The sequence below is a fragment of the Oreochromis niloticus genome, unplaced genomic scaffold (assembly GCF_001858045.2).
Source record: "Oreochromis niloticus isolate F11D_XX unplaced genomic scaffold, O_niloticus_UMD_NMBU tig00000736_pilon, whole genome shotgun sequence".
Taxonomy (NCBI): Eukaryota; Metazoa; Chordata; class Actinopteri; order Cichliformes; family Cichlidae; genus Oreochromis; species Oreochromis niloticus.
In genome coordinates, this window is record NW_020327230.1 from 1 (window position 1) to 14,716 (window position 14,716).

Genomic DNA, 14,716 nt, shown 5'->3' on the forward strand with positions numbered 1-14,716 from the left:
TTACTTGAAAAGTAACTATTGTGTTACTTAAAAAAAAATGTTTAACCCCTGGGGTCCAGGGTATAATTGGCCATATTAACTACTTTTGATTTTCCCTCCACATTTCACCTTTAAAACTATTTACTTTGCCTTGTTTGGATCATCCTTTTCAGCACAACCTCACGTGTCTGAATTTACAGTTATGTTTTCATTTTAACATAACACAATTGATCTAAAATCAGACAAAAACCATAAAATCCGAGTAGAAAAAGTTATTTTTTACTGTAACAACCACAACATGTTTAATGAATCATATTTCATAACTTTAAATGCAAATATAAATTGTCATTTTAAAATCCTATGCACAAGTTTTGCAAACAACAAAGTTATTTGCAACCGTTTACCTGGAGACAGCAGTCGCCTCATTGTTCTGACACAAACACAAAACTATCCACAACACTACACACTAACTACACAAGACAACACATTAACTACACACTCCAAACACGCTAAACGTCACAAATCTCTCACATCTCAAAACTCTCTCTCTCTCTCTCTCTCCACCGTCACTCCTAAAACTTCCTCCTCTTCCTAAACAACTAAATGTCATGTTGCCATATCATTTTTTGATTGGTCGACATGGTGCATTTTTCCACCAACACGAAAGGGCTGGTTTTTTTGTTTGTTTGTTTTTTAAGCGCTAGAAAGCACTCTCATAAGCAGAGAGATCTTGCTAGCGCTGTCCTTAGACAGTAAACGTGACACAACTGTTGAGGAAAAAATGCTGCATATATATTGTTTATCATGACTCTGGTTTTACGTGGCCTATCAACACAATTTAAAAACTGGTATATATCACCTTCTTGCTTTGTCATCTTTAAGTGGTCATGTGATTGGCTTACCACTAGTGATGGGATTTCCGGCTCTTTCGGCTCCGAACCGGCTCTTCAGGTTGTTTTGTTGCTTTAATAATTTATTTTAACAATAATATAAAATTATGCACAAAAGGAATTACTAATGTAAAGAAAGTGGTTATATTTATATGTTTATATATAAATATATACAGTGGCCCTAGAGACAAAACACATACAAACTCCAAAACACATTTCTAGCGTTAACTGAACTTCCAAAACAGAGCTACATCTGTTTACATTACATTTTATTACATAAAATGTAATAAATAAATCATATATACAAAACCAACTATTCACATTTCAACTTTTAACTATTTAAATTTTCAGCTTTTTCCTTTTAAACAAATTTAAAATGAAACAACACAAAACACTGCAAACCACAACACAATTAAATATAATTAAAATATGAAAACAAAAAGAAGATGCACATTCTCTGTCATATGGCCTGCATGAATAAGCTTTCTGAATCCTTTATCATCTGCAACTGAAAATAGTTGTGGATGATTACTATACCTTTCTAATGTAACGTTGTTGTCCCTGGCTCTCTTTCTCTGTCTCTCCCTCCCGCACTGTTCCTGTGCTATGCGAGTGTAACTACCGCCCCTCCCCCTCTGCCCAGCGCAAAGCACAGGCTCGCGTGCGGAGTGAAGTGGAAAAAAAGAGCGAGAGAGAGAGAGAGAGGGTGAGAGAAAGGAAAAAAAAAAAACCACGGCTCGCAATAAGGAGCCGGCTCGCATCGTTCACATCAAAGATCCGGCTCTAGAGCCATTTCGTTCGCGACTGACCCATCACTACTTACCACGACTGCTTTAATCTTCCTCAGTCAAACAGCAGCACTCATGCGATTGTTTTTCCCCCTGAGCTCCAGGTGTTGTGCCAAAAAGTGATCATCGGGCAAAGTGATTGCCGTCCGCGGGAGCGCGCGTGGCTGCTTAAAGATGTAGCCCCCAGATTACTTACGTAGACAGCTACTTCCTTACAACTGATGCAGTAAGCTGAAGACAGCTTCAACCGTCTGGTTGTTGAAAAATAGTAACGCGTTAGTAACAGTAACGCGTTGTAACGATAGGAATAGTAATTAGTTAGATTACTCGTTACTGAAAAAGTAACGCCGTTATTCACATCACTGGTTATAACACATGTAGGAGGTCAAAGTCATGAAGATTCCATGTTATATATCACATATTCTCTCACTTTTTATTTTTATCTCATTTACTAAAGACAATCTTTGTGATGAATCACTTTATTTTGTGTGTGTGTGTGTGTGTGTGTGTGTGTGTGTGTCCTCAGTGAACTGTATCAGTCTCTGCAGTATCTTCCAGCTGCAGCTGTCAGTTCAGTTCTGTTCAGTCTGACTGAGGGAGGTTTTTGAACGACTGTTTTTCACTGTGTGAACACATCCTGATTGTTAGGATAGTGAAACTCTGACAGTAATAAACTGCTGCATCTTCAGCCTGGACTCCACTGATGGTCAGAGTGAAGTCAGAGTTTGATCCACTGCCTGTAAAACGAGCTGGAATCCCTGATATTCGCTCATAGGCACGCTTAATGAGCAGTTTGGGAACGTCTCCATCACTCTGTTGGTACCAGGCTAAAATATGATTGTTGCTATAAACATAAACATTCTGACTGGTCCTACACTTGATGCTCACAGATCCTCCCACAGCAGAGCTCACTGCTCCAGGCTGAGTCACTGTGATCTGTCCTCTGGACTCTGAGGATACAGAGACAAAAACATAAAGCAGCTTCATGGTTTTGTGGGCTTCATTTCAGAGGGACAGATGTTGATAGAGGAGAGGAGTTTGATTCTCTGGACTTTACCTGTGAAGCAGCAGCAGAGGAGAGTCCAGATGAGGACGCAGATCAAAGTCATGTTTTTGATGAGGAGGATTTCTGTGGCTTCTGTTGTGATGAAGGACAGCTGTCAGTCATCCAGTGTTCAACTCTCAGGACTATAAACTCTCCCAGAGCACTGGAGCATGGTGCTGCTGATGCAAAGTGCCTCTCTATGGAAATCATCTGACTGACACAATGAAATCATTCGTGCTTTTTCAATCTGAAATTTTTGTCTGGATTAATGATGTCTTTTCTGTTTTTGCTTAGTTTCCTATTAATCAATATTTAAAATTACTCAAAATTTAATTTGCGATTTCCATATGGATGATGAAGTTAATGTGTAACCTGCCCTTGACCCTATGACAGGTGGGTAAAGCTCCAGCCTCTCTAGAATCCTGTCAGATAAGATCACAGATTGAAATAGAAAGTGTGACATCATAAAAAAAATTTATTACTTTGATTTGATGCTTTTTTTTTAATATAAATTTGTTGGCCCAACGGCCAATTTATGAAATTATATAGGTGACTAAATATGAAAACTGAATGATCAGCTGTCAGTCATTCAGTGTGTAACAGAATGGCTTATTTATTTATTAATGTCAATAGTAATTGATCAGCTGTAATGAATATTATCCGTAGTGTCCATCTTAACACAAGGTCACACTTCTGAAAAGAAAAGTAAATTATTAAAATTCAGACATTTGATCATTTTTCATTTGTCGTTCCTACACTGTTAAAAGAAAAATCCTAGAAAAACAGTAATATTCCAGCAGCTGGGGCGCCAAAATAATACCATAAAAGAAAAGAAAATAACTTTATCATAAAAATACAGTTATTTTCAGTAATGACAATACAGTTTGTTGCCCTAATTTTACATGGGATTTTGCCTTTTTCAAGTGCTTTTAAACATTAAATTAGGAACATTTTAATGTGATTAAAGAATGAAATTACCTATAAACAAGGTCAATGAATGTGGCAATATGAATCATAATACGTAAATGTACAGAAATATACAGTTAGTTTAAATAATAATGGATTGTATGTCCTGGGACAGAGGCGAGGCTGCCATATCGCCCTCTGGCCATCCCCAGTAGGCGGTAGGTGAAGAGTCTTGCCCAAGGACACAACGACCGAGAGTGTCCAAGCCAGGGCTCGAACCGGCAACCTTGTGATTACAAGGCAAACTCCCAACTCTTGAGCCACGATCGCCCTGAATAGCAGTAATAGTAATAATTATTTGATGTTAAAAAAAGTTTATAAGAATCATTTCATATATTTTTCCATAGCATTACATTTGAATTTAACAGTTCAATCTTTCAAATAACGGACAGATATTTGTGGAATCATGATACATTTGTGAATGTATTTTAACAATCTAAATATGCATATGTACAGACAGATACATTTAAAAAACAAGAAAATTATGTTTATTACATTACAGTGATTTTACGTTAATTTACATTTGAAATGTGAAAGTCTATTTATGTAAATTTAATGATATTCTAGAAGAACAGAACAAAACTGTAAAATACACAGTAAAATACTTTTATATTAGGACTTTTTCTTACAGTGTAAAAGACAAAAGTTTAAATAACCAAAAGTGTTTTCTCACAGTGTTCCTCACATGTGAACAGACGGCTGTACTCCTGCTGACAGTAATAAACTCCTGCACTTTTATGTTGAACTTCACTGATGGTCAAAGTGAAGTCAATTCCAGACTGACTCCCACTTAAATAATCACAAACTCTAGATTTACAGGTGGTAGCATCATCAATCTGCAGTTTAGGAGCTTCTGCAGGTTTCTGAAGATACCAGGTGATGTCATCACTAACATACTCACCAAGAGTCAGTACGGGTTCAGATCTGGCAGATCACCATCATTGGCACTATTAGAATGAATGGACTTTACCTGTGAAGCAGCAGCAGAGGAGAGTCCAGATGAGGACGCAGGTCAAAGTCATGTTTTTGATGAGGAGGTATTGTGTGGCTTAGTGGCTCTCTATGGAAATGATCTTGGATTGATCTGATGATGGATTGGATTGGATTGACACTGCATACTGCCCTGTCACACCTGGAGAAGAGAGACACGTATGTGAGAATGCTGTTTGTAGATTACAGCTCAGCATTCAACACCATCGTTCCCTCGAAGCTGGACAGGAAACTGCAGGATCTAGGACTGAGCAGCTCCCTCTGCAGCTGGATCCTTAACTTCCTGACTGACAGACGCCAAGTAGTCAGGCTGGGCAGCATCACCTCATCCCCCATCACACTGAACACTGGTGCTCCACAGGGGTGTGTACTGAGCCCTCTCCTGTACTCACTCTACACCTACGACTGCACGGCCACTAGAAACTCCAACATCATTGTGAAGTTTGCGGATGACACTACAGTGGTGGGTCTTATCACCAACGGTGATGAGACGGCCTACAGGGAGGAGGTCAGCGCCCTGACCCACTGGTGTCAAGACAACCATCTCACCCTCAACGTCGCAAAGACAAAGGAGTTGATAGTGGACTTCCGGAGGTGCAGGGAAGTACACACCCCCATCACCATCAACGGCGCTGCTGTGGAGAGAGTGAGCAGCTTCCGCTGCCTTGGTGTACATCTGGCTGAGGATCTCACATGGTCAGTACACACAAACAAAACAGTGAAGAAGGCGCAGCAGCGCCTCTTCTTTCTCAGGAGACTGAAAAGATTCGCATGAGCCCCCGCATCCTCAGGACCTTCTATCGCTGTGCCATTGAGAGCATCCTCACTGGATGCATCACCACCTGGTACGGCAACAGCACCGCTTACAACCGCAAAGCTCTCCAGAGAGTGGTGCGGTGTGCTGAAAGAATAATTGGAGGGAGCTTCCCTCCCTCCAGGACATCTACAGAAGCGGTGCCTGAGGAAAGCGGGGAGGATCATCAAGGACTCCAGTCACCCCAGCCATAAACTGTTCAGACTACTTCCATCAGGAAGGAGGTTCTGCAGCATCCGGTCCCGAACCAGCAGACTGAGAGACAGCTTTTTCCATCAGGCTATCAGACTGCTGAACACTTCATAGACACCTCACCCACATTCAACAACATTATGCACTCCACACTGTATATAAATGCCACTTGTTTTGCACATGTCTCAACTACCAACCTCTGTATATTTTATATATTTTGTTTTATTGTTTAATCTATTTAATTTGTAAAATATGTATACACACACACACACACACACACACGCACACGTAAAAAAACAAAAAAACAAAAACATATTTAGTATACACATCCAGTAATGCATACACTCTTATATTGTACATATATTTATTACACTCAGATTTAGCCATTCTTATATTTTGCTTGTTTTACGTTATTGTATTTTTGCACAACTCTGTTGCTTGTGAAGCTCACACACAAGAATTTCACTCGCATGTACTGTACCAGTGTACCTGCACATGTGACGTGACAATAAAAGTGATTTGATTTGATTTGATGATGCTGTTTATCAATGAAACTGTCACGGTCCTTCATCAGTGACCCAGTATTTTGTATTTTGAATTATTATATAGTCTTAGTTCATTTTTATCGTTTTCAGTCCTTTGGTTTCAGTGTTATTTAAAGGTCTTAGCCTTTCTGGTTTCTCTCTCTCTGTTCCATATTCGCTCTGTCTCCCCTGTATCCCTTGTCAAGTGCACGTCTCTATTCTATTTCCTGTTTTACTTTGACAGTCTGTATCCTGTGTTCAGTGTAGTGAGTTTTGCTTCCCCCGTATCTCGTTATGTCAGATTTCTCCCAGCAGTCTCTCCTTCTGTGTCTCATTCCCACTTTATCCCTCTGTTTTTTTAAGCCATGTGTCTCCTTGTGTTTGTTGCTGGTTTGTCTGCAAGTAATCTGCTGTTTCTCATCTTGTGTCTCATCTCATGTTTATGTCTCAGGCTCCTCGTTTCCAGTGTTCAGGTTTTTGTAACGTTTTCTTCTTTCCTCATGTTCTTTTGTTAGTTTATCCCAGTTTAGGTTTTGATAGTCTAAGTCCCACCGTGTTCTCCTTTTGTTTGCATTTTGTCTTTTCATTAAATAAACTCACTCACGTCAGCGCCTGCACTTGTGTCCGTTCTCTCTTCTCTCCACACAGTCGCCTCACTAACTGTGACAGAATCATTCAGTCATCATAGTATTGAGCAGAGACAGGGAGCTCTTGACCACCTGATGACTGACAGCCACCTCCCCCCTCTCTCCTGGCTTCCACCCCCAACAAACAGCCTGTGTTGCTGATGGTAGCTTTGAGTGTTCTGTGTGAAATCCTGAGTCAAAACCTTCATTAGTGAGTGTGAGTAAATGTGTGTGTCTGGTGTTATGAGTGCTGGCTGAGGTGTTTTTAAATAGTTGTAAATATCTTGATGCATGCTCAACCATCCAGGTGAGGAAATCCCCCAAAATTCTGTTCTTCTGGTCGTAATGTTTTCAGTGAGAGAAAGTTTCATCACTTGGACGAGTAAAGAAACCTTTCTCCAACTAAAAATGGCACATCCAAAGAAACAAAATAAACTTTTTTGGGACACTCGTAAATACTTTAGTAAATTAGGTAACCCTTTCTCTGACGGTATATGTTGAACACTGCAGCAGCCTCATAGCAGTGAGCCTTAACTGTTGAAACCTGTTTTCAATTGTTTTTCCAGTAGGAGTTTAGGGAAACAAATTGTCTTTTTTTTTATTTTTAGTTTGGCAGAGAAGATTAGGGACCTTTAGAGATCTTTTGTTTGTTATTTTGTCACAGCTCACTGCCAAAGTCAATAAACGGCTGCATTGCATTTACACTTGCTCAGAGATTTTGCTCTTTCTTGGGTGGAGTTGGAGTGTGGAGACACATTCTTGTTACACCAAGGATGTAACACACTTTTGTATAATTTAGTGAGCAGTAACAAACAACAAATGATTATTGAGGAGTTACAATTGTTCAGCATTTCACTGCACCTTACTGAGTGCTTGGATTTGAGTCTTTCATAGTGTTCTGTCCATAGAGATCTATAGATCTGTGTCCATAACAGAGAGTACAAAGACATGTATTTTTTGATTGCCTTTCTTACAATCCAATTTTATAAAGTTGGGAGAAGGTTCTAAGAAAGTTTTGGAAGGTGGAATTTGTTTTGGTCACCTCAGATCATGCCAACAAGTTTATCAGTCCCTGAGGAAAGTATGTAACTTTAATAAATATATGTAATAAGAATTTTATCAATGTCAGAGTCATGAAGATTACATGTTATATATCACATGTTCTCTCACTTTGTCTTTAGTAAATGAGATAAAAATGCAATATTAAAATGGGTTCAAATGCTGTGAACCTGCAATGAGAAAAACAACGGTTTTGAAATGTTCAATAAAGTTTGAATAAAGTTAACAGTGTGTGTGTGTGTGTGTGTGTGTGTGTGTGTGTGTGTGTCCTCAGTGAACTGTATCAGTCTCTGCAGTATCTTCCAGCTGCAGCAGTCAGTTCAGTTTCTGTTCAGTCTGACTGAGGGAGGTTTTTGTACGACTGTTTTTCACTGTGTGAACACTCGCTGATTGTTAGGATAGTGAAAACTCTGACAGTAATAAACTGCTGCATCTTCAGCCTGGACTCCACTGATGGTCAGAGTGAAGTCAGAGTTTGATCCACTGCCTGTAAAACGAGCTGGAATCCCTGATGCTCGACTGCTAGCAACATAAATGAAAAGTTTGGGAGGTTGTCCACTTTTCTGTTGATACCAGGATAAATCATTACCATCTACATCCTGACTGGTCCTACACTTGATGCTCACAGTTCCTCCCACAGCAGAGCTCACTGCTCCAGGCTGAGTCACTGTGATCTGTCCTCTGGACTCTGAGGATACAGAGACAAAAACATAAAGCAGCTTCATGGTTTTGTGGGCTTCATTTCAGAGGGACAGATGTTAATAGAGGAGAGGAGTTTGATTCTCTGGACTTTACCTGTGAAGCAGCAGCAGAGGAGAGTCCAGATGAGGACGCAGATCAAAGTCATGTTTTTGATGAGGAGGATTTCTGTGGCTTCTGTTGTGATGAAGGACAGCTGTCAGTCATCCAGTGTTCAACTCTCAGGACTATAAACTCTCCCAGAGCACTGGAGCATGGTGCTGCTGATGCAAAGTGCCTCTCTATGGAAATGATCTGACTCCAGCAGGACTACATCACAATGTGAATTCACAGGTTTCATTTTAATCAGCCAACGTGTTTTGAGATGTAATTGGATTAATTTTTCTTTCTTTTTTTTTTTTTTTTTGGTGCTGTCAATAGATTAAAAAAAATTAACTAATTAATCTCACAATTTTCTATAATTAATCACGATTAATTGCAGTTACTTGATCAATAGCCTGGTTGCAATTACTCTTTTTCAACTTTATATTTAAGCTTGTAACTGACATTTAAGCAATATAATGAAATAAATGGAGAATAAACAAAGAATGTGTGCTTAAATTCAAAGAGAATTTGAATAGTTTTCTTCAATCTTTTAGCAGTTTCCCTCCTGAGAAGTTTTTTAAAAACCTATATACTAATAGATAAGTATACACTAATATATAGTGTGTATTAGTGCTGTCAAACAGTTAAAATGTTAAATCAGATTCACCACAGGGTTATTTTGGATTAATTTTGATTAATCCCACTTAAATATCATTCATTTTTCTTCTTTGCATTTTGCATGAGCAAACAGACTCGAGAAAAAAGGGAAAATATACGCACTTAACATGTTTATTGAACATCTTGAACATTCATGTTAACATAAAACTCTGTGAACATTTATCCACTTTCTCTCTCTGTCACTCTTGGGGGGGCACTTCAAGTCCTTGAAACGAGGAACCAAAGCTGTGTAAATTGCGTGTTCTCAGCGATATTAATAGGTCTGCAGTTTGTCTCAGTCCACTTGGCAATTGTGTCAGTCAGTATGTCCGAGTAGACTTCCTGAGTCCCCGATGCTCCGTGACTGGTTTGTCGCAAGCTGGGTGACAAGTTAGCCAAAGTCCTAGCAGCATCCCCGACTAACGTATGCTTCGCGTCAATGTGATAGTTTAAGCCGGAAGTGCTTCGGTGAAAAGAAAATTGTGCACAATGCTTTATGTCGTTCGACTGTTCCGTCTTGTTTTTTTTTAATACTCAAATTTCCCATCGAGAGGGCCAATGTGCGTTTATCATCTTCCATATTGAGTTGATTGGTTCAGCTGCCCATCACTACCAGATCAACTGCACATTCACGCATCTGTGAAGGTAACACTACTTGGACAAACTGCCCGAAATGCGTTTACAGAAACATTTCAGGGATTTTGAGTCATTCTGCACTCCAGATGCGTTAATTGCGTTAAAAATTGTAATCGTGTTGACCGTGATGGTGGATTAATTTGAGTTAAAGCGTTAATTTTGACAGCACTAGTTTTTTATTATTTTATTTATTAATTCATTCAGGATCTTGAAGTCTTCTCCTGATGCACAAACTGGTAATGCGGATTAAAAGCAGAATTAAACATTTATTCAGCTACTGATGTAAAAGTGATCAAACACCACTGAGGCAATGAACCTTTTGGTGTGACTTTTTTCCCAGACTGGCTCCAACACAGACTTGGACGAGTCGCATGATGCTGTTTAATAATAGATCAATCAAATTAACATATCACTGAAATAAAGATCTCAGAGTCAGTTTTCTAAAATCCGGAATGTATTTGAGCAGATAAGGTGCAGACGTTATTGCCACAAGGATACTTCTTTTTTTTTTCAGAGGTTCAAAAGCAAATGACTACAAACCATTTCATGGACAGATAAGGTCTGTCCCTTCATTATTCCAAAAAAAGAAAGAGATGAGTTCATTTTAAGTGAAATAATTGCATGTATTGTTTATTAATTACCATCCACATGAGTTCCAAAGAGATCATCACCGGAGGAAAAGACAAAATAAACATAAGAGTGCCCACATAGCAGACAGGTCTGGCCCAGATCTGGTGTATAGCCGCCACTGCTGGCTGACTTCTGGCATGGTAAGTGCAATGTCATCCAGATATGGGCTAGGTCTGGTGTAGATGGCACTGTTTATGTGATGGCATGCCACATCTGGCCCAATTGGGGTCTTTTTTTTATGTGGCCCAGGCTCATAAAAAACAGGTCTGGCCCATATCCAGCATCAAAATGACACTTCTTAATGACTGGTGTCATGGCAGAGTGTATGTCAACCAGATGTGGGCCAGGTCTGGCAATGATGGCAGTATTTGTGTTCCTATGTTCCTATTTTAGTTAGAAGATCCAAAGACCCATGTTGCAATACTATACTGCTATTGTAGCCAACGTTTCAAATGTAGGTTTGACAGGTTTGCGAGTGTACACTTTATCCAAAACCGAGTGAGGGTTTACTCAGGTTTGCCACTGGGAGGCTGTAGCTCAGGAGGTAGAGCAGGTCACCTACTGACCGGAAGTTTAGTGGTTTGATCCCTGGCTCCTCCAGTCAGCATGTCAGGAGTGTGAATGTGTATGAATGTAGTTAGGAGACACTCAGTTTAGAGAAAGTGTGTGAATGTGGCATGTTGTATAGAGCACTTTGAGTAATCAGGGAGAGTAGGAAAGTGCTATATAAGATTCCCTGTCTGAACAGAGGTTTGTCATGTTACTTTTGCACTATTATGTTCCGGCACATGTTGTTATTACATGGCTTGATTAAGGTACACATTAGGCTGACATCTGGGGCCAGAGCTGAAACTGTTCTGGGCCAGCAGTGTGTCTGCAACTGGCCTTCTGCTGGCCCATGTGTGGGCCACCTCTGGCAAACCTGATCTGGGCCACTAAAGGGCCGTCATTCTTTGCGGTATGTGGGCCATGTGTAAGCACATTGTGTGGGCCAGACCCGGGCCATACCAATTTTGCTATGTGGGTGATGGGCTGGTTTCTCTGTAGTGCTTTTCTGCTCTAAAACTCTACATAATTTACATCATTCACCCATAAAGAAATACAAGCACTTTTTTGTATGCTTTTCCTACTGGAATGCTTTCTATACAACATTCAAACACATTCAGACTGAGATGGATGCATTGGATGGATGCTTCTGAGCTACAGTAGCCCCAGGTGGCTGTATCATAGTCAAAGTCTACTACCAAGAGATCAAAAGTCATCTTCATGAAAGGAAACTGTTACAAACTGCTGGTTACACTCAAGAACTGGAAGACTGGATTAGACTTTGCCAGAAAAACACAGAAAAAGCAGGAACAGTTCCAAGATGAAATTTTATCAGCATAATTGGAAAAGAAAATGATGAAGAAGGAAAACTGATCTGAAGAATGTCACATCATCTGTGAAAGATGTTAGAGCCAATTTTACTCATTGGAGTAGTTGGAAAGTCATTGGACAGCACTTCACAGTGCAAATAGATAATGACCTTTTTCATTTTTCAAAAAATGAAAACACCTTCTCATGTTCATGTTTGATGATATATTTACAGTAAAATCTGCGATTCACCGGTGTATTGTTTTTATTGTGATCCTCGCTGACCAGGAACATTTCCAGATTTTTGTCTTCAGATTTTTATGGCTTGATATAGATTTAGTGTCTCCACTTTTAAGGTAAAAGGTCATTACTAAGACTGATCTTGGTTTCTGTTACTGGCCCACTTTTTTTTCTGTAGTTAATTAAGCACAAATCTGTGCTAAATGCCTTTGAGAGAAAATTTATTTGTGTGTATGTGTGTGTGTGTGTGTGTGTGTGTGTGTGTGTGTCCTCAGTGAACTGTATCAGTCTCTGCAGTATCTTCCAGCTGCAGCCGTCAGTTCAGTTTCTGTTCAGTCTGAGAGAAGGAGGTTTTGTACGACTGTTTTTCACTGTGTGAACACACCTTGATTGTTGATGTAGTGATAACTCTGACAGTAATAAACTGCTGCATCTTCAGCCTGGACTCCACTGATGGTCAGAGTGAAGTCAGAGTTTGATCCACTGCCTGTAAAACGAGCTGGAATCCCTGAATCTCGAATGCTAGTGTAGTAAATGAACCGTTTGGGAGGTTTTTCATCTCTCTGTTGGAACCAGGCTAAACAGTGAGAGTTGCTATGAACAAAAACATCCTGACTGGTCCTACACTTGATGCTCACAGTTCCTCCCACAGCAGAGCTCATTGCTCCAGGCTGAGTCACTGTGATCTGTCCTCTGAGGATACAGAGACAAAAACATAAAGCAGCTTCATGGTTTTGTGGGCTTCATTTCAGAGGGACAGATGTTGATAGAGGAGAGGAGTTTGATTCTCTGGACTTTACCTGTGAAGCAGCAGCAGAGGAGAGTCCAGATGAGGACGCAGATCAAAGTCATGTTTTTGATGAGGAGGATTTCTGTGGCTTCTGTTGTGATGAAGGACAGCTGTCAGTCATCCAGTGTTCAACTCTCAGGACTATAAACTCTCCCAGAGCACTGGAGCATGGTGCTGCTGATGCAAAGTGCCTCTCTATGGAAATGCTCTGAATCAAGAACATTTTAGTCTAGTTATTCCCATTATTGCCACTTTTTGCAGTACAAGAGAAACAGAATAGTGTGCACGGACACTGGGGTTTTGTATATTTAAAACTGGACTGGAAATAACCACACTTCACATTTAGCTTAAAATGACATTTAGCTTTTCATCAGATGATAGTTAAAAGGAAGCAAAATACTCTTTTTATTTTGATGACTTTATTCATTTCTCATGGTGAGAAGAGACGATCAGTGTTGAGTCTGTCATTGTCCCAAAGTTGAGCTTTAATTTTTGCTTAGATTTCTTTGCTGTTCTGGTCCTGTTCAAATTGGTTTAGTTCTTGTATTTGTTGAGTTTTCAGGTTCCTGTTTTCACCTCATAGTTATCCTATAACTATAAAGATATTATAGATACAGCCAATTAAAATTGCTGCCTCATTCCTTACAGGACTGTGATAGATACATTGTGGATTCCTGACCAAGTGCCAGCTGATCTCTTGACAGTAATGAAATCCCCCGATTGTGATGTGCACATTATGCCATAATGAAATATGAGAGAAACACTGTATGTTCTGTTCTAAATTTTTAGGTCTCAGTGTCACGCTACATTACTGCAGAAGAGAGAACCAACGTTTTGGTACTGCCTTTGCAGCTAATGAGCATGTATGGGCAATCTGCGCATGTATGCAGCAGTCATAGCGGCAACGATCAGTCACACATGATTGCTTTCGGCAGTATTCAAAGCACAAAGTTGCCTCTGCTACTATTTGTACATCACGTCTGTCTGACTTCCTTTATAATATAGCACTGTGTCACGGCGAGACATGCTGGTATATTTATGAACAGTGTTGGGGAGTAACAGAATACATGTACCGGCGTTACGAATTTAAAATACAAAATATGAGTAACTGTATTCTGTTACAGTTACCATTTAAAAAGGTGGTATTCAGAATACAGTTACTGTTGAAATAAATGGATTATGTTACTCTGAATACGTTACTCTCATTGAGTAACGTAACGCAATACGTTACAAAATACATTTTGGGGCATGTGTTCTGTAATCTGTAGTGGGATACATTTTAAAAGTAACCTTCCCAACACTGTTTATGAAACAGACCCAAAAGCAGACACAGGAGAAACAAACTTTTTTCCTAAAAGTTTAAACCAAAAACGAGCCTTTATTGCAGCTGATACCAAAACACAGAAAACAAGGTGAGGTGAAACAAGGGCAAAACTAAACTGAAACCTAAACTGGGAAAATCTATGACTAACTATGGAAATAATCACGAAAGACTGTGAAACTGAACAGGAACATGCAACAGCGTAATTATGAACCTGAACTTTGGAAGCGAAAACTCTATGACGTGATGTGACTAGACACGAAAACAAACAGACCATCCGACGAAGAACAGTAAGAGACAGAGGACTTAAATACACAGAGGGTAATGAGGAAAATGGAAACATCTGGGGAGACACAGCTGACACAAATGAACATGACGCCACAAGGGGAACAAAACAAAACACATTGAACATGGCGACACGACTTTCAAAATA

At 39.7% G+C, this 14,716-nt stretch overlaps 1 gene segment (V, D, J or C); it reads right to left on the minus strand.

Moving 5' to 3' along the window:
• Positions 1 to 2,316: 2,316 nt before the first annotated feature.
• On the minus strand, positions 2,317 to 8,725 carry LOC112844682 (Ig kappa chain V region 120-like; the record flags this gene model as incomplete). The annotated part of the segment is given in 3 exon segments: positions 2,317 to 2,515; positions 8,470 to 8,561; positions 8,669 to 8,725. Coding segments are annotated over 3 exon segments (343 nt in total), but the record flags the coding sequence as incomplete, so codon positions are not given.
• Between the last annotated feature and the right edge of the window lie 5,991 nt (positions 8,726 to 14,716).